General features: G+C 35.2%; 1 protein-coding gene across 2 annotated transcripts; it reads right to left on the bottom strand.

The window, feature by feature from the left end:
• Positions 1-774: 774 nt before the first annotated feature.
• On the bottom strand, positions 775-18,809 carry Ack-like (Activated Cdc42 kinase-like). Of its 2 annotated transcripts, XM_076415010.1 has the most exons (19): positions 18,552-18,809; positions 18,366-18,453; positions 18,131-18,312; positions 17,914-18,075; positions 17,678-17,864; positions 17,496-17,621; positions 14,710-14,846; positions 13,142-13,264; positions 12,826-13,081; positions 10,983-11,250; positions 10,764-10,932; positions 10,638-10,710; positions 10,449-10,583; positions 10,120-10,279; positions 5,027-5,098; positions 4,806-4,965; positions 2,959-3,404; positions 1,991-2,113; positions 775-1,934 (listed from the first exon to the last, which is right to left on the bottom strand). In XM_076415010.1, the coding sequence occupies exons 1-19, from the start codon at positions 18,556-18,558 to the stop codon at positions 1,734-1,736; spliced, it is 3,075 nt and encodes a 1,024-aa protein (XP_076271125.1). In that variant the 5' UTR covers positions 18,559-18,809; the 3' UTR covers positions 775-1,733. The 2 variants fall into 2 exon arrangements, with proteins under 2 accessions (XP_076271125.1, XP_076271126.1); XM_076415011.1 differs by lacking the exon at positions 10,449-10,583.
• Between the last annotated feature and the right edge of the window lie 141 nt (positions 18,810-18,950).

Genomic DNA, 18,950 nt, shown 5'->3' with positions numbered 1-18,950 from the left:
TAAGCGGGATCATAGATCACAATAGATGGCGTAACCTACACTGTATCGTATCTAATACTTATACTTATATCATTATCATAATGCAGGATATATTTTAACTTCAGTTATTAATCTGACTCTCAAAGAAATATAATTACACCGAATACTAGATTGAATGCCCCAGCAGCCACTGTTACTATACGACGGGTAAATATTTATTTATTTCTTATTTAAGAAAGATGTCATGGAATTCCATATATTTCTTACTTTAGCAAAACTGATCAAAATTCATTTATATTATTTAAACTGGTTTTGATTATATTAGGAGCTTAAAGAAAAGGGCTTAATGAGGAGAGATTTAAGAAACATTACATATACCTGTTGATTTATTTAAAAATATTATTTTGACTTTGACAGATATTACGATACGATTTTAAGTGATCGTGCGACTTCTTTCAAAATTAAAACGGTAAAACTTACAGAATTACAGCTGTAGAATTAGCGTATAATTAATAATTTGTGGCTAACGATTTAAGGTAAAGGTGCTTAGTGGACAAATCGTTCGTTTTTGTTGTTGTGCATACTGGGTAGCCTATATAAAATGTTTTGATCTTTTACTGCTTAAATATGCTACATATAAATATCACATAGAGATATGATGGTAAGGCAATTTTTTCTAAAATAAATAATACATAAAACATAACAAATATATAAGGTAATTTTCATGTGCCAATATTCTTTTGGGTACGAACTCAAAAAATCTATAATAAAATAAAATATTTAATTAAAACAACATTTTCAAATACAAAATATATTTATATTACTAATCAATCCGTATAATTTTTTAAATTGTAAATTTTTAGAAGAAAAAACATCTCTAAATAAATCTATACAAAATTTAATAATAAATAATTTATGCTTCTAATAAGTGATGAATAAAAATGTGAATGACGTAAAAACAACTCTTTAACTAAGAACAAGATGAAGGAAAAACGAATTGAATAACTCTAATGAGGAATCTAAAATATGCATTGCTATGTGTTGATGAGTTAAGTATTGTGTTGTGGAAGGTTCCTACGAACATGTCTGAGAGACATATCTCCGTTCATTTGTCTGAAATAATAAATCTATTTCAAAAATTACGAGTATTTGTTCGAATGCTTGAATTTCAACTCAATGTTCAATGATGAAACGTCGTACTTCGTTTGTTTGTCAACAGCCGCGACATCGCAGCGTCCTTGAGTGATTTAACGCGTCACTTTGAACGAAAAATGGAGAACGAAATGTATTAACAGGGTTTATGCTTTAAATATCTTTCTACGGATACATTTGTGGTTATTCACTTTGATTATTATTAATTGACTGTCTGATATGCTATTATTTATGCGATCTTTTAGAAATAATGGGATATTATTTTTTTAACGGAAATGTGCAACAAGATATTCGATATCAATCATTAGTTATTATTAGTAGATATAAATTTTGTCATAATAACTATATTATATAAAACCAAATCCAAAAATATTAATTGTATTAGTAAAATTCCAGTAAAATGATTTTTGAAACAAAATGGTATATCTTTGGGTACAGCCTTGTTAAAAAATGAAAAGGACTCATTATCCACGCGTATAGACTTGTTGCCTCTTATAGAAAAACTTCAATTGACGTCAGATACAGATGCGATTATAAGCCGTTTCTCTCTTAATAAAAAAAAAAAGAAAATATAAAACACATAATATCCATCAGTTCGGTAGTTAGACTTGAGCCACTTCTCCGTCCATCTGCAGAATATACTGGGCCGCCTTCATGACGTCCCACATGGAATTCTCCAAGGCCTTCTGGCAAGAAATCAGATCCGCTTTTTTGACGACATTCTGCAACTTGAGAATCTTTATCGCCTTCATCACGTCCCAATCGGATTGATCGAGCGCCCCAAGACATCGTTCTGTTGCTATCTAAACAAGGTATATTCATAAACCTGCTTGCTTGCATAGAAACTGCACTTGGTTACCTCTTTTCCTAACACTTTCGACATAATTCTTACTTCGTCTGAATCGTTACCTCTGGTTCGGGAGCTGGGTTTAGAGTTGGCAAACTTCAAAAGATCTTCGCAACTCACGTGGTGGCTATGGACCTAGAATTAAATCAACATATTGATGAATGTTAGCATTAGATGATAGAATGGCAAGAAAATAATTTCGGATGTGTGTAAGGCGTGTTTCTTATGAATACTATCTGTTTTGTAGATATGGTAAATGCATTAGGCAGAATTCTGTGATTTTATCAAGAATGGTGTACACAGGTAGTAGCGGAAGAAATAAAAAACACAGTGATATCAAGATGACTTGACAAGTAAAGATACCATCGAAGGAAACAAGAACTAAACGTAAAAAGGTAAATATGCTCTCGTAAAATGCATTACTTTGATATGTAATTGTTAATTAGGTTGATTAGGCCTCCAGGGGGAAATCACTACATAAAAAACACCTAGAACTCTACCTCATGGGTGGTGTAGAAAAGAGGTCAATGTAATACCTGTGTTCTTAATCATAGTGTAAGTCCTTCGATAATATATTAGATTTACTATAATGTTCAAATATATTATATTTGATAACATTTTTGTTGAATTATTTTATTTAGATTAGAATATTGTTGTATATCAAAGCCCAACTGAACTAAAACTCAGAGTTGATGCGGCAACATTGCGATGTTTTGACGCTACAAATTTTCACGGCGCATATATAAATAAACTTTGAACAAACTATAGTATATGTCGTTTGAAATGTTCCTGTTTGAATATGAACTAATCGGATTATTAAAGGATCATACTTTGAGTGCCTCAATATCACCCCAAGAATTATTTTTCGTTCGTAAAACCGATTATGATGCCTAATTGGAAACTTAAAATCGTTTCCTTGCCAACCTCATCGTCAATTATATCAAGGCCAATTTCATAATATCACGACAACCATAACTCACCTTCTCCGGCTCGTTTTTGAAGTTCCCCCCGTCCACCACGTCGTGATACGGAGGGATATCGTCCAAGGCGTTCAGGTTCGACTCTATCTGTTCCTCGAAATGCACCGATTCGGGGTTCTTCTCGGCCATGTGGACGATGTCGTTCGAATAGGCCGGTTCGACGTTGTGGTGGGTGGGAAATAGGTCGGGCCCGGTCTTGTTCAGCGGCGACACCGTATTCACCTTATCCAACGTTCTTTGCGCGCTAGAGGGAGGTATGATCAGCGGATGTTTTCTGGTGTGTCTGGGTTTGGCGGCCAACAGTGCCTTATTCCTATCCCTCGGAGGTAGTGGTATCGGATTTTCATCCTTCGACGATGACGACGGTTCGCCTTGTAATCGGGGAAGTATGGAGGTCCTCGGGATGGTGTTGGTACTGATGTTCTTGGGCAGAGTAGAAAACGAACCTGATGACGGATATTTAATAGTAGTTACTGGACAGAGATTCCTAATGATGAGCGTTGGGAACTACGTTGGGAGTCGAACTCTCGACTGAAAATAGTAATTACTATATCAGTTATATGCACCCTGTTTTTCTATTTAACGATAACAGACGGAGATGTACGAATTCCTTCCCGTGTTAATTTTGAGGGAGGAAAGGACGTAGATAACTGTGTAATTCTCTGTGTTGTACAGATTAGTTCATTTTAAATAATTTAAAACTGTGTCAAGTGACAGTTTCGGCGATCACCTCTTGATTCTACGAAAATTTCTTCCCAGCGAGCATTCTTTTGCGATCTGAGAACAGGAAATAGTCGCTGGATGCCAGATCTGGAGAATACGGTAGATAAGGAAGCAATTCGAAGCCCAATTCATGGATTTTTGCCATCGTTTTCACTGACTTGTGACAGGCTCCATTGTCTTGGTGAAGCAGCACTTTCTTTTTCTTCAAATGCGGCCGTTTTTCAGCGATTTCGTCCTTCAAACGGTCCAATAACGCTATGTAATAGTAGCTGTTGATGGTCCTTCCTTTTTGAAGGAAGTCAATGAAAATTATTCTTTGCGCATCTCAAAATACAGACGCCATAACTTTGCAAGCCGACTGTTGCGTTTTCCCACGCTTTGGAGCGGGTTCATCGTGTCCAGTCCACTAGGATGACTGTCGATTGGACTTTGGAGTGAAATGATGGAGCCATGTTTCATCCATTGTCACATATCGACGCAAAAACTCGAGTTTATTACGCTTGATCATCGTCAAACACTGCTCCGAATTATCAACTCGTCGTTGTTTTTGGTTAAAAGTGAGCTCGCGCAGCACCCACTTTGCACAGAGCTTTCTCATACCCAAATATTCGTGAATGATGTGATGTACACCTTCAGTTGATATCTTTAGAGTGTCTGCTATTTTCAATTTCAATTTACGGTCATTTAAAATCACTTTTTTTTAAATAATTTTTTAAATGTTTTCGTCGGTAACAACCTCTTTTGGGCGTCCACTGCGTTCACAGTCTTCGGTGCTCATTTCACCACGTCAAAACTTAGTATCAAGCCAAGTTTTTGCTTCATTTGTATTTTTCCCTTCAATGTCAATATTTTATCAACACGCGAAATTCCGTTTTTTTTTCACACTAACAAAAGTTGCTTCACTCAAAATGCTATAATCGACAAACTATTTCAATTGACCTGTTAATTTCAAGGTCGCGGCTAGGATAGCAATACCAGAATGTTAAAAATCAGTCGATTAAAACTAGTAAGTCCGAAAATAGTAACTGAAAATACACGACTGAAGCAGTCGATGGTAAAAAGTAGCCAATTACTAAGCAGTCGATAGTTCCCAACGCTTCTTATGATTATTACAGCATACATACCTGGTCGTTCGTTCAAGTTATCTGGTATGGAGCCCGCACCTTTACCAACACCGTTCAGTTTCGAAGGAAGCGTGTTACTAGCCAAACTAGCCGATCTGGTACGAGTATTTATGACAGGCTGGCCAGTTCTCAGCATCCGTAACGGATTTGTCACCATCAGCTACCCAACACGACATAATACGAGATTATTCGATAACTACACAAGTCAAAACTAAACCTACCTGACTAACTTCAGGTGTGGGACTCTCCACCAATCCTTGGTACGCCATCTGTTCCTCTTGGGTGATCTTGGACTAGAGAGGGAAAGAACGAACGTAAAGCAAATAAAAAAGGGACAGAAAAAATAAATCAAAATGGTATAGACCTGACTGGGCGGTATGTGTTGATAAAAAAACCGAAACATAGAATGAGACTAACTCTCGGCGTTACCGTTCGTAAGTTAACGGAAAATAAACACAGTAAGAGCTATTGGAAAAAATCGATTATATTACAATCATAGTAGATAATCAGTTACTCAGCTTTAATGTCCTTAAAGAGGATGGAATAGTATGCTTTAATATCGTCGTAATGGGTATAAAAGTCAAAAGATGTTTAATATATCAATAAATAGAGATCGCTTTTTAGTTTGCAACTTTTTTTTGTAAATGACAATCGGAAAAAACGACGGTGCAATATAAAAATCGATCTCAACAAAATACTTGTTATTATAAGATATTGTAGAAACGTGTATATATATAAATATACCATCGATATATAAGAACACTATTTGTAACATCAAAATTCAAACAATCGGGTATACAATAAACAATGCACTACCATAACAGGCAAGCAAATCAGCACAAATTATAAGGTACCATCTTCATGGGTATAAGTTCAACTCGACGTATGAATTCAAGTACAAGCAATACGCCGATATAACACTCTAATATGAGATCACTTAACTTTACTTAAATGTAAGATATTTCAATTACAAATCTGTAAAATATTTTGATGTTTGATCAGGAAATAAGGTAAACTTCGGAAGGGGCTGTATATATATATTTAGGTACCTCAATAATGCGAAGAGAAAGTAATAGTTCCAATTGCTGCTTCCGGAGGTCCAACAGCGTACGTCACTGGAATAAATAAACTTGCCAGAGTATGTCTGTTTTAATTATTTCGACAAATGCTTGTAAACGAGAGATGAGCGAGAAAGAGAACATTCAAGAAGAGATCGGTGATGTATGCAACATGCAACAAGAACGGTCGTTCACATATCCAACACATGCAAATTGTGCGAGCCATCCGTTCAGCTTCACCAGAAGGTACATTTCCAGTGGGATATATAGTACGAATTCATAAAACAAGTACAAAATGAGAAAGCAAGATTGAAGGCTTCAAAGTGTAAAATATTGAGCATTTTGTTGATGGAGAAGATCATTTAAAGTACAAATTGTTGTTTTCACATTCTAAAAAAATTATATCGATAAAGTGCAACATTATATTGGAAAATAACAGTAAAATCCTCCTTTTATTATCAAATGTCTAAACTTTTTCATAAAATTAGCCATGCCAATGGCTAATTTTAATAATGTATTAGTCTTATATATTGAATTTTTAAAATTAAATCAGATGTCAGTTGGCCTGAATAATACGATCTATCTATATATATTGAGCAGAACTCGAGATTGCATCAAATAAATCAGGATAAAGCAGCATAGAACCGTACAGATTTATAATCGAAACATCTTGTATTGTTTCAGTTGTATTCAAGAGTTTATTTTCTTTATAAACTGGAATCACTGGACGTACTGTCCGTCAGCTTCTTACATCTGGACACCGACGTGGGACTCAAACCGCTCAGAACGCTGTTAGATGGCGGAGGCGACCGGCCCATGAACTTCAAACTGAACTGCGGCTTCAGGAACGGATTGGTCGACTTCTTGATCATCTCCGACCGTATGCTGGCGCTGGACGTGGAGAACTTGGACAGCCTCTTGCGACGGCGCCAGTCAAAGTCGACAGACCCCACCGATATGCAGTCGGAATCGCTCGAGCTTGATTCGTAAGCCTGGGGATTATACGACTGCCTGCGTCTGTTTCGTTCGCGGATACTTCGCCCGTTCTTCCGGGGGATGTTCTCGTGCACGTCACTGAACGACAGGATCCTGGGACGCTGATAGAAATTAATGTCCGCACTGTTTTTAACCAGGGGATCCTTGACGTTCCCGGCCTTGTAATAAACGTAGGAAGTTTCGAAATACTGGGAGGCGTTAACGTGAAACGGTCTGTGATATGTATTCGATTCCCTGAAACTTTGGGATTCCCGACAATCCCGGCGGAACGGACCCGTGTAGTTCTTCCTGGTAACACCCTCGGACTTGGTCAGGTCGCGGTTCCTCTGTATATCCTCGAAGTCTTGCCGTCTGCCGTAATCCTCGTCGAAACTGAAGTTCCGAAAGCGATTCTCTATACTCTGGCTCATCGCGTGCCCGTTCTTCGCCGCGTTCTCGTCTCTGGCCGATAAATTCCGGCAGGAAGAATGCGGCATTCTGCGTACGGAAGGGAACGGCTTGGACAAGAGCTCGCGAGACTTGGCGAAATAGAACTCGGCCGAGGCCTTGTCCCACAGAGGTAAACGTAAGGTGGATGGCGGGTCGTCGAGCGACGAGTGGGAACTCATGAATTTCTGACGTTAGAAATAGTGTTTTTGTGGTGTCCGGTATCGTTTTGTTTGACGGCATGCATAAGAATGAGAATGAAGGAAACAAAAAGGTGCAGAGTATATGTTCGAACGAAAAAAGAAAAATGGAACAAAATGAAATAACAGGACCAAAGGGAGAGGAGAAAAAAATGAGTGTTAGTATGTGTAAAACATCAATCAAATGTCGTAGAAATTCAAAGAAAAATAAAATCATGTCTCACTCAATCAAAAGATAACGGCACTGAACATAATTACAACGGATCTTGAATAGTGATGGGCGTAAGCTATTTATTAAGCTTATTTAATTACAGTGTGAAGCGTTACATGTAATAACATATTAGAATACAATCCTAATGTTTAATTGTTTAATTAAAAACAAGTGAGTGGTTTCGAGAATTCAAAAATGATGATTTCGATGTGCAAGACTAAGAACGTTCTGGTAGACCGAAAAAGTTTGAAGATGTGAAACTGCCAGAGTTATTGGATGAAGACTGAACCCAAACTCAAAAACAATTCGCAGAAGCGTTAAATGTGGCGCAAGAAACGATTAGCGATTGATTATGACAATGGGGAATACCAAAAGATGGGAGGGTGCTACATCAATTGAATAACAGCAAACGGAAAAATCGTCTTCAAAGGAAGTCATTTCTGTATCGAATAGTGGATTTATTTTGAAAACCCTAAGCGCAAAAATCATATCACCTGGTGAAGCCGACCAATCGATTCTAAGGCCAAATCGTTTTGATCACAAAACAATGCTCTGTGTTTGGTGGGACCAGAGTGGTGTGGTGTATTATGAACTGTTGAAACCTGGTGAAGCAGTTAATAGTAATCTCTACCGACAACCAATTATGAAGTTGAACCACGAATTGATAGAAAAACGTCTAAAACGGACCCGAAGACACGGTAAACTGATTTTACAGCACAGTAAGGCGCGATCTCTTAAAGCAAAACCGGCTAAGCAAGCATTGAAAGCACTTGGAAGGGGCATATTAGCGGACCCACCGTACTCCCCCGTCCGACTATCAACCTTTCGCATCAATGGATCACGCACTTGCATCAATGGGCAAGATATAAATAATGAAATGGCCAATATTTTGAATAAATACATTTCCTCCATGCTCTAAATAATCTATAATTTCGATTATAGTCAACATTAGTTTTTAAAAAAATAACTTTATGCATTCTATACCTTAATTAAATAATAATTATTTTAATAGACATCAACATTTCATATTCATACTTTTATAACCTAATAGAATAGTAATTGTTGAATTGCCATTAGAGTATGTTCCTTCCCGGACAAGATAGGGATTCTTGTTTTTGATTCTTTAGAGCTTTTCATTCAGCTATACCATTATGTGCAACAGGGATACACCACTATAAATGAAATGCCAAGGAATTCATATGCCCCTACAACAAACAATTCAGTGACAGCAGAAATGTTCAAGGTCGGTGAGAAAACAATATTTCAACGACATTGTGTTTTGGTTTTGTAACAATCATGAAAGACATCAATAATAGTCCCATATTTAAATAAGCTATACAAACTACCAAGACTGTAAAAACTACCAGGAAACAAGTTTTCTATCGAACTTCCACAAGGGTTTCTACTATATTCATTGGTTGGCACCTCCTCATGGACTTCTATGGTGATATTACCTTTTGGATCATAGAGAGTGAATTGAAAAATAAAATACCTTGAACTACAACTGTTGCAACCTATTGTCAGTGGTAAGACTGCTAAAGATTGATGATGGTGAATAATTTTAACCATATTCTCAAATACTACACGAAACGCTAAACGAAAACACCGGTAATCATAGCTCAAGTAGTGTTAAAAAATTCCAAGAAATGTTGCAAATTATTGGAGTTCTTTTTTCAAGTCAGAAGTCAGAGTCCTTATCCTGAAAGAGCATCGCATTCGAACAAGAATGAATAATTTGAATAACCCAAAAAGCCATTGTTCAATATCATCACGACAGTATCACACAATAATCAAGCTATAGTTATTAAGAATAGAAAAAATGATTGTTGAACATAATAATATACTTTTCTTTCATATATGTAGTATAACTTTAGCTAAAAATAATAATAAATAAGTCACACAACGTCAAATCTGGTAAGCAACCAGATTGCTCTGCAACTATGATTTCAATTAAATAGTGAAGAGTTAATGCTGATCTATGATGATGTATGAACGTAGTTGACAAAAAAATTTCTCTATAATGGCATAGATTGTCCATTTTTTGATTTTTTTTTGACTATAGAAAATTACAAGTAAATCCACGTTGGATTTGTTTTTTTTTGTTTTACATGTAACTCTATTTTTCTATCCTCAATAACTGCAACTTAATTCTTGTATTTGCTATGCCATTTAGCTAGAAAGTAAAATGCGACAAACGTAAGACAGTAACACAACATGGCTTGGTTATCATTGTCCATTTTGATATTAAACCAAGCACTAACATAATAATTAACAAGTTTTTAATACTTATAGCAGCTTAGAGATTTATGAATTAATTGATAATAAATGAATGTAACAATTAACCACTCTTTTTAGAATGTTGAACAGAGACCGTTATTCTTTTGATCGATTTTGGTAATTTTATACATTACAGTGCCATTTACCTGCAAGTCTGTCGTAGAGAGGGCTTCTTCGGAAAAGTTTCTTCGGTTCTCCGTCTGGCTCTTTTCCGAACTATCATGCACTGACGGAAACTTAAAACTGAAGGAGCTCTTTTTCTTATTGGGTGAAGCGGGTGTTGTTGGCGAAGGCGCTGATAAAGTTCTAAATAATAATGTTTTATAGATTAGTAGTACCACATAATTCCGAAAACATTCAAGACATAGCTCAGATTAGCAGTTAAGAGAGTGCCAGTTAATGAAATCATGCATGAAATAATAAAATTCCACTTGATAATCAAAAGAAACAAAATGAAATTGGGGTATGGAGATACCTAGAAGTAATTTCATTTGTTAAAGCTATAGCTTTATCCATGGCTTTCTTATCATGAGCTGAAATGGGTTTAATAGTAGCTTGCTTTTTTGGCTTTAAGCTTAGTTTCTCTTTTAATTCGTTACTTCTGTTAGATCTAAAACAAATCACTCAAACAACACATTTAAAAAGGAGGACTTAAGATGCTCACCCTTCATGGTCCACATTGTTCTTCGTGCCTAAATTGTTAAACATCATCTCCATTTCTTTCATTAAAGATTGCCCTGAAATAGTTGGGTATTAATGAGAAAGAAATAATGGAAAGAATATTAACTACCGAAATCTAAATGAGGGCTATTGTTTGTCTCCTCATCGCTAATTTCCAGGTATTCATGATCCTGCAAAAGAGCTGGAGCAGGTACACAATCGCCCTCCAACAGAGGAGCGGCTTCTAAATCTTTATGAGGCCTGTATGGTGCTACCACTTGAGTCGGTACACTGCCATACTAAATTAAAAAATTAAAGGTGGATTGACTACGAAATTGTGAATATTTACGTTTCCCTTAGATCCTCCCATAAAGCTTAAATCACCGAAATAAGCTCCGTCCAGTCCAACGTGACCTGTGTGCTTCAAGTCGCCCTGGGGGGCGCTGATCATTTCGCTCCTTAACTTTCGACGAGCCGACGACCTCGTCGAGTCCACACCGGCACGCATGAAGGAAGAGCTTGGTAAATCGCTGCCGAGATATGCGACGACGTTCACTGGATCGAAGAGACCGGTTTTACCGCTACCCGTGGCCCCTTTCCAAAGTGGGCTGTGTGTTCTGAAAAACAAGTTTATGTGACGAGTAAAGATATGAAAGCCATTAAGAATGATTTATCAGAGTTTTTCGATAAAAATATTCATTCATTCATACTATTTTTGGAAATTAGATATGATTGTTAGTAACTGACTAAGTTTTATTTGTATGCAAAGAATTGTTTAAGCTCACAAAGGGATATAATGATTTTGATTGTATTCGGTGTGTGCGTGTATTCTGATCATTTTTCGCTTTAAATTAGCATTTAATATGTTAATCAATATATTTTCCAGCATTTTCTACAACATTTTTTCCTATTTCGGCAACACGTCGATACTTGCTAATGCTGGCCTTACTTGCAACTATATGCCATTCAATTTGTTTCACTGACACATTCGGGAACAGTTTCATTAGATTTTGAGCAGCTCATAATACAGTAAACCTTGCTGATCCCACCATATGTACTGTAACACTTATGGCCATGAATAGTCCGCTTCGATATCAGTGTGGATGGCTTTCTTGGACTAACCCATAATTTTTTTCTATATTTTTCATCTATTTTTTCAACGGCAGTCATAATTCGACACAGAAAACTCTCCTTTTTTGACTGACAAGCAACGAAACCATCTCATCGCATGTAAACGCCTTGAAACAGTTGATTCATCAATTTCTAAAAGTTGTCTAAAAGTCTGAGTATGAGCCGAGTTGGGTTATTCTCGACGAAATCCAGCAAGATAAGCACGATATATCTGTTTCGAAACTTTTACACAAAGATGGCTACTAAAAGAAGCTCCATATATAAGTTCTTTATCAAATGAACGATAAAAACATAATAGACCCATTAACATATGTGATGCTCTGTTGAAATGTACGAAGGAGTCAAGTTATGATAATCAAAAGCATCAAAGGTTACTTGCGAATTCAATGAATTAACAAAATTGAAGTGAATCCACCACTAACTGCTTCCAATCTATAACACTACCCTATAATGACAGATATTACGTCTGGCAATCAGAAAAAAGGAAAACAAATTGAATAATAGGAAAGGTATCACCATTAGGACAACGCTTGACTAAACAATTATTTAATGACTCATCAAAAATAGCGAGAGCCTGATGAGGAATAGCATAGCACACTCGATCATAACTTGTTTTGATTTCTGCGGAACCTTTATGCAGATTCTTTCGTGATTTTATCCGAAAAAGAGCGAAACATTTCCAATAATAACGAAGTATATTAAGTTTAAATGAATCCATTCCCATACTAGAAGAAAGCCGATTGAATTTTTCGAAAAAATTTATTTTCAGATTCAATTTTCAAACGTTCTTCGTACTAACGAGTTAATCCTTGATATCCTAAATGATGATCCTAAACTGATATTGGGGGACAAGAAATGGTACACAATAGGTAAAATTTTATAAAATCACAAAAGGAGAGGTTGATAGCCCAGATCAAAAATATGCTAATTATTCAGTGACTTCAAAACTCCAATGTTGGCCTGTAACAAGTATGTGACCTATTTTCCGTCAATACGTTAAGGGTTAAAATAAATAATGTCCATACAAACTAAGAAAAATAGCTTCAGTGTCAAGCACTCACTTCTTATCCAGTACGGTAATAACATCACCGATCCTGAAAGTAAGCATATGGGGACCGTCGCTGGACGACACCTTGGCTTGTACTTGTTCCGGTCGGCTATCGGCCAAGATCGGTCCTATGTCGGCGAACCGTGGCCTACTCGTCGGTTCGTGCTTCCAACAATCCAACATCAAGTTATAGTGGTCGAGAGGACAGCAGTCGGGCTGTTCTAATCGCTGGAAATTAGGTTCGTCAATCGCCTCCAATATTTGCTGACCTACAAATTGCATACGTTATAACCATACATTAAGCGAATATCGAATCGTCCGAATAGTACCCGTAAGAGCTGCCCAGGGTTGGAAACCGTAAGAAAACATTTCCCACAGCGTAACGCCGAAAGCCCACACATCACTGGCCGTGGTGAATCGTAAATAACTAATACACTCGGGGGCACACCAAGCTGGAATTTTTGAGGTTTAATATAAAGAATACTGGGGGCATTCATTTATCACATAAAACGATTTGGGAGAGAAGGGATTTTAATAGTAGACAATAAATATTAATACAAACCAAACCTGTTTTTTATTTCCTTTAGGTTTTTACGTAAAATATACTTTTAAAAAAATGGCAGGGGGATGACCTAACAGGTCAATTGAAAAGTCCCCGGCCTACCATAGTAAAACATATTTTTTTGGCAAAATTAGTTTTTTTATTTAACATAATTCCCTTCAAGGGTGATACACTGATTATAGCGACCCTCCAAATTTTCGATACCATTTTTGTAGTACGATTTGTTCTTTGCTTCAAAATAGGCCCCAGTTTCGGCGATCACCTCTTCATTCGACGAAAATTTCTTCCCAGCGAGCATTCTTTTGAGATCTGAGAACAGGCAATAGTCGCTGGGGACCAGATCTGGAGAATACGGTGGATAAGGAAGCAATTCAAAGCCCAATTAATGGATTTTTGCCATCGTTCTCACTGACTTGTGACATGGTGCATTGTCTTGATGAAGCGTTTTTTCGGCGATTTCGTCCTTCAAACGGTCCAATAACGCTATCTAGTAGTCGCTGTTGATGGTCTTTCCTTTTTCAAGGTAGTCAATGAAAGTTATTCCATGCTCATCCCAAAATACAGACGCCATAACCTTGCCACCCAACTGTTGCACTTTGGAACGGTCCACTTGAATGACTGTCGATTGGACTTCGGATGGAGCCATGTTGCATCCATTGTCACATATCGACGCAGAAATTCGGGTCTATTACACTTGATCAACTTCAAACATTGCTGCGAATCATCAAGTCGTCGTTGTTTTTGGTCAAAAGTGAGCTCGCGCGGTACCCACTTTGCACAGAGCTTTCTAATACCCAAATATTCGTAAATGATATGGTGTATACATTCAGTTGATATCTTGGGCGTCTGCTATTTCATTCAACTTCAATTTACGGTCGTTCAAAATCATTTTGACCTCTTTTGGGCGTCCACTGCGTTCGCCGTCTCTGGTGCTCATTTTACCACGTCGAATCTTAGCATACCAATCCTTGATGGTTGATTTTCCTGGGGCAGTGTCCGGAAACTCGGCATCAAGCCAAGTTTTTGCTTCAACGGTATTTTTTCCCTTCAAAAAGCAATATTTTATCAACACGCAAAATTCCTTTTTATCCATTTTTTTTACAGTAACAAAAATTGCTTCACTCAAAATGCTATAATTCACAAACTAACGATCCGATAACTGCTAAATTTATACACGCATCTTTTGAGGGTTAGGGTTAACTAAAAAACATATGGATTTAATTCTAGTAGCGCCATCTATGTGCCAGGCCGGAGACTTTTCAATTGACCTGTTATTGGCAAATTCGTCTTACGTAATAAGTTAATGGTTTGGAATATACTAAAAAACAACAATACCTATTGGTAGTTTCAAATTGACATTAAAATTAGTTTGATAGTAGTCTTTTCCTTGTCCTAAGGCACGGCTCAGTCCGAAATCGGATATTTTGACTTTATTCTTGGAGAATACTAGAATATTTCTAGCAGCCAAATCCCTAAAAATCACAAAAAAAGTGATTAAAAAACAATAGCCAAAGGTGACAAATTAAAAATATAATTTTAATAAATCATCTCATAACTTTTCAAAACATTATTAAGAATAATACAACAAATTAATCTTAGCAATATATATCTCTTAGTTTCTTGTATTATTCTTTTTTCTAACTATGCAACATTATTTGTATGGTCCGTCCAATAAAACATCCAACGCGTACCATCAAAATTCATGATATAACCACGTCTCAATGTTGCCGCTGCGATTTTGACTTTTAGTTTACAATGTTTGCCACTTTATAACCTCTAAATATTATCACTGTTTTGAAGAATTGGTAACATGGTTCACCAGTACCAACCCAAATCGAATTTTACTGATAAGACTGATTCAGTTTGAAGTTTCAGTCTGCTTTTTTTTTGAACTAAAGTAAAATGAGAAGGAAAAATCCGCCCCAGGTTTAAAACAAATTTAATTTTATTGAACAGGCTATAGTTAGACTAGTAGTTACATTCTACCATCTTATATAAGTCTTGTGATTTGATACATACAAATAACCTTACTTCTATAGTTATCTTTATTCTATATAATGTGCATCTAATGACGAAATAATTTATGTGGATTCAAGAATGGTTTAGATTCGGTAGGTGGCGCTGCTATAGGGTTTCAGGTTTTTTATAATTAAAAGTTTTTTAATTTTTTCAACATATAACAAAATCACTAATTGGATGGAGACAATAACTACTATGAATTTATTGATTAAAAAAATATATATTATAATTTTTGATAGCACATCATTTGGAAATAAAATTATTAATGCCGTTAATGTAACATTCAATAACGTAAACTATTGAAATGAAGTACGGAAATGAGTCAGTCAGCTAACTTTTTCACATACAGATAACATCAAAACATTTTTTTAAATATAATACTGGTTTTCTATCTTATAAAATCTGTCTTAGAACATTGTCTGACTTTCTCCAAAAGATCAAAAAGATCCAAAATGGTATCATGTTGTGAGACAGTAGAAACTGTAATGTTGGAAAGAAATAGAAAATGAACCAATAACAATTGAAATAACCTTTTTTACATCTACGTAATACGATTATGATATCTGAAAAGAGACAGAGAGTATCAGAAGCTTGAGATATTTCCGAAAATATTTTGACCTCTTTTATATCTTTTATATTTTATTATTTTTAATTTTAACCTCTGAACTATGGTTGTATTTTATGCATTCAATCACTTTTGCAACCCGTTACAAATTAAAAGGCAAAAACAGTCTGCGAAAGAAATTAATCGAGCTACTTGCAGAATGTAAAAATTTCAGTGACTGACGTAAAGATGTAAATTTGATGTTTTTTTATAGGCGTACTACTACACTTTTACACAGCCAAAAAGCTAATCTATAACTAAACCCAGATTTTTAAAATCTAATTGTACGTGTCCACTTAACATGTAACAATAGGTCTATTTGATATTCTTCCTGCTTATTATCATTTTTATTTATATGCAGTATTGTAATTCAACAAGCCCATATTTAAACAGTTTGTTTACAATCAATCAGATTGACGTCTAGGGATCTGACACGAAATAACTTCATAAATTACGTTTTTAAATGCCGAATATCATTATGATCAAATCAGTTACCTACATTCTGTATAGGGTAAACATATTTCGTAGTCAGATTACATTGTTGTTGTCTTATATAGGATGGGCTATATGTTGGATGATTTTTGATAATGCTATTAAAACTACACCTGTAAATATTTTTAAATTATTGTTGCGTCAGTTGTTAATGATTGTTTGCGAAAAACAATTTATGTTGGAGAGATGTCATAGCTTGCTTTGCAATAGCCGCCGTCGATTCACAGCTTCACAGAGTTTTTAGAACATCTAGTAACCTTTGTGCGTAAAACTAGTTAAATTTATTGAGAAAACGCCACTTATTTTTACCCATTACAGAATGAAATAAATATTAGATTGACCGAATATATATTAAAATAAAATTAAACTAAAATATTTTTGATGAAGCTTTAGACTAGGCTTAAGTGAAGCATCTGGACACGTTAAATGTATGTTTTTTAGGTTAAACATCTGGTCCTTTATGATACTCCAATTTTATTGTTATATACCATTGATTTTCAATTAGGTTTAATTGGATACATTAGCTTTTATTAATTCGTTTTATCTCGTTGCTTTATTTATTTAGAGATAGGAATAATTAATTTTCAATTAAACTGTTATTATAAGCAAATATACAATTAATATTACCAGCAAACATTGAATCAAAGTACATCAGATAAAATTATTAGTTCACCAAATAATAATGTCCTAATTACAGGAAAAAACAAACATAAGAAAGGAAGGATGTGGTTATCTCTGTAACTATTATAACTAATCTTTAGATTAAAAAAAATTGATGTCTCTACCATGCAATTTTTATAATTTTACAATAACAAAAATGTATACTTGACCCTGACAAATAGTAAACCAATAATTAAAATATTTATGTAAATATTGTCTCGAATTTATGTGTGTTATACCACACAATCCTTGAGCATTTCTAGGGAACTGACACTAACTACTTTCACTCATATCAATTTCCACTGTGTACTTTATAAAACATATGAAAATTAAATAATCATCTTACCTATGAATTAACCTATTTGCTTCCAAATATTGCATTCCATCACATATCTGATAAGCAAAATCACACAACGTTAGTACTGGAAAACTGGACCTTAAAGGTGGCTCTTTGAGGCATTCTAACAAGGATCTGTCCAAACAAAGAAAGATAGCATTATTCGCATTTACTTATTTTATCTGAATTACCTTAAAGGAGCTAGTTCAGTCACCAACATAAGACTCCCCTCTATATTTGGTAAAACAACCCCGAAGAATCTAACTATGTTTGGATGATCTATATTATGCATTATAGATGCTTCTTTTAAGAACTCGACCATGTTACTTTGCATCCTATCTCTGGAGAGACATTTTATTGCTACTTGAATTCTCTCACCTTAAATGAACAATATGAATAATAAAAACTCAAGTTTTCTTTAAAATACCTTCATTGCACCATACACCCTGTTGCACAACACCAAATTCACCCATGCCAAGCTCCTTATTTATTGTAATGCTAGCTGCTGGTATTATATGTTTGCTTGATACTTTTGGAGTTTTTGTAACCGTAAGGGAATCACTATTTAACAACAGAATTGCATCACTAACTAAAATGTTATTTATATGTATATTATATGGACATTTTTTTTATATATAACTAACCAGTACTCTCTTGCTTTCTATGTGTTAAAAGCTTTTTAAATTTAGATAAATAATTATGAGGAAAATGTTTCTCATAATACTTCCTTAACCTCCTCATTTCAGGCTTTGACATCCCTATCTCAAGCAGATCACTTTCAGTGGTAAATTTTAACTGAGAAGGATGAGTTACTTTTAATGTATTTCTAAAAAATATACCAGTTAAAAAATTGACATCTCACTTATTGTAAACACTTACTTAAAACTATTAAAATAATGTTGTAGTTCAGCTTCCACAAGAAATTCATAAAGACCTGGACCTTTTTTAACTGTTGCATTTATACCCTCTAAAAATCATCACACGAATTACATTTAAATTGTGGGAATAAATATAAGGCGGTTATGATAAAATATATGAGAATTTATATGAATAAAAAAATCATACCCATCATGTTCTTTCTATTAGGAAAAACTACTCAAAAAAAGGAACAAATGTGGGATCACTGGTGCTGACTACTACACATAAATTTGAGGAAATATTTCAGATTGCACTTAATAGGTATTTGAAAATACATTCATTCTAAGTAAAATGATAGGGTATTGTTTACATTAAAGGAAATAAATAAATAATGGGTTAAATTGCTTAATACAATTTGTCATACTCGTTTGACAAGTCCATCCCTACTATTTATTATCCCCCTTCTCTTCGTAAAATGTTCTGACATCTACAATGAATCAGTATGTCTAAAAAGTTTTTTATAGCTTAGGCAACCAATAACACATTGCATATTTACCCGTTTCTTCGCTAGATGGCCTAAAATAAAAATAATAATACAGGCAACTA

Source organism: Rhynchophorus ferrugineus, unplaced genomic scaffold (assembly GCF_030347505.1).
Source record: "Rhynchophorus ferrugineus isolate W39M unplaced genomic scaffold, kcgeb_rfMv2 rfM9, whole genome shotgun sequence".
NCBI lineage: Eukaryota > Metazoa > Arthropoda > Insecta > Coleoptera > Curculionidae > Rhynchophorus > Rhynchophorus ferrugineus.
This window is presented reverse-complemented; position numbering and strand designations above follow the sequence as displayed.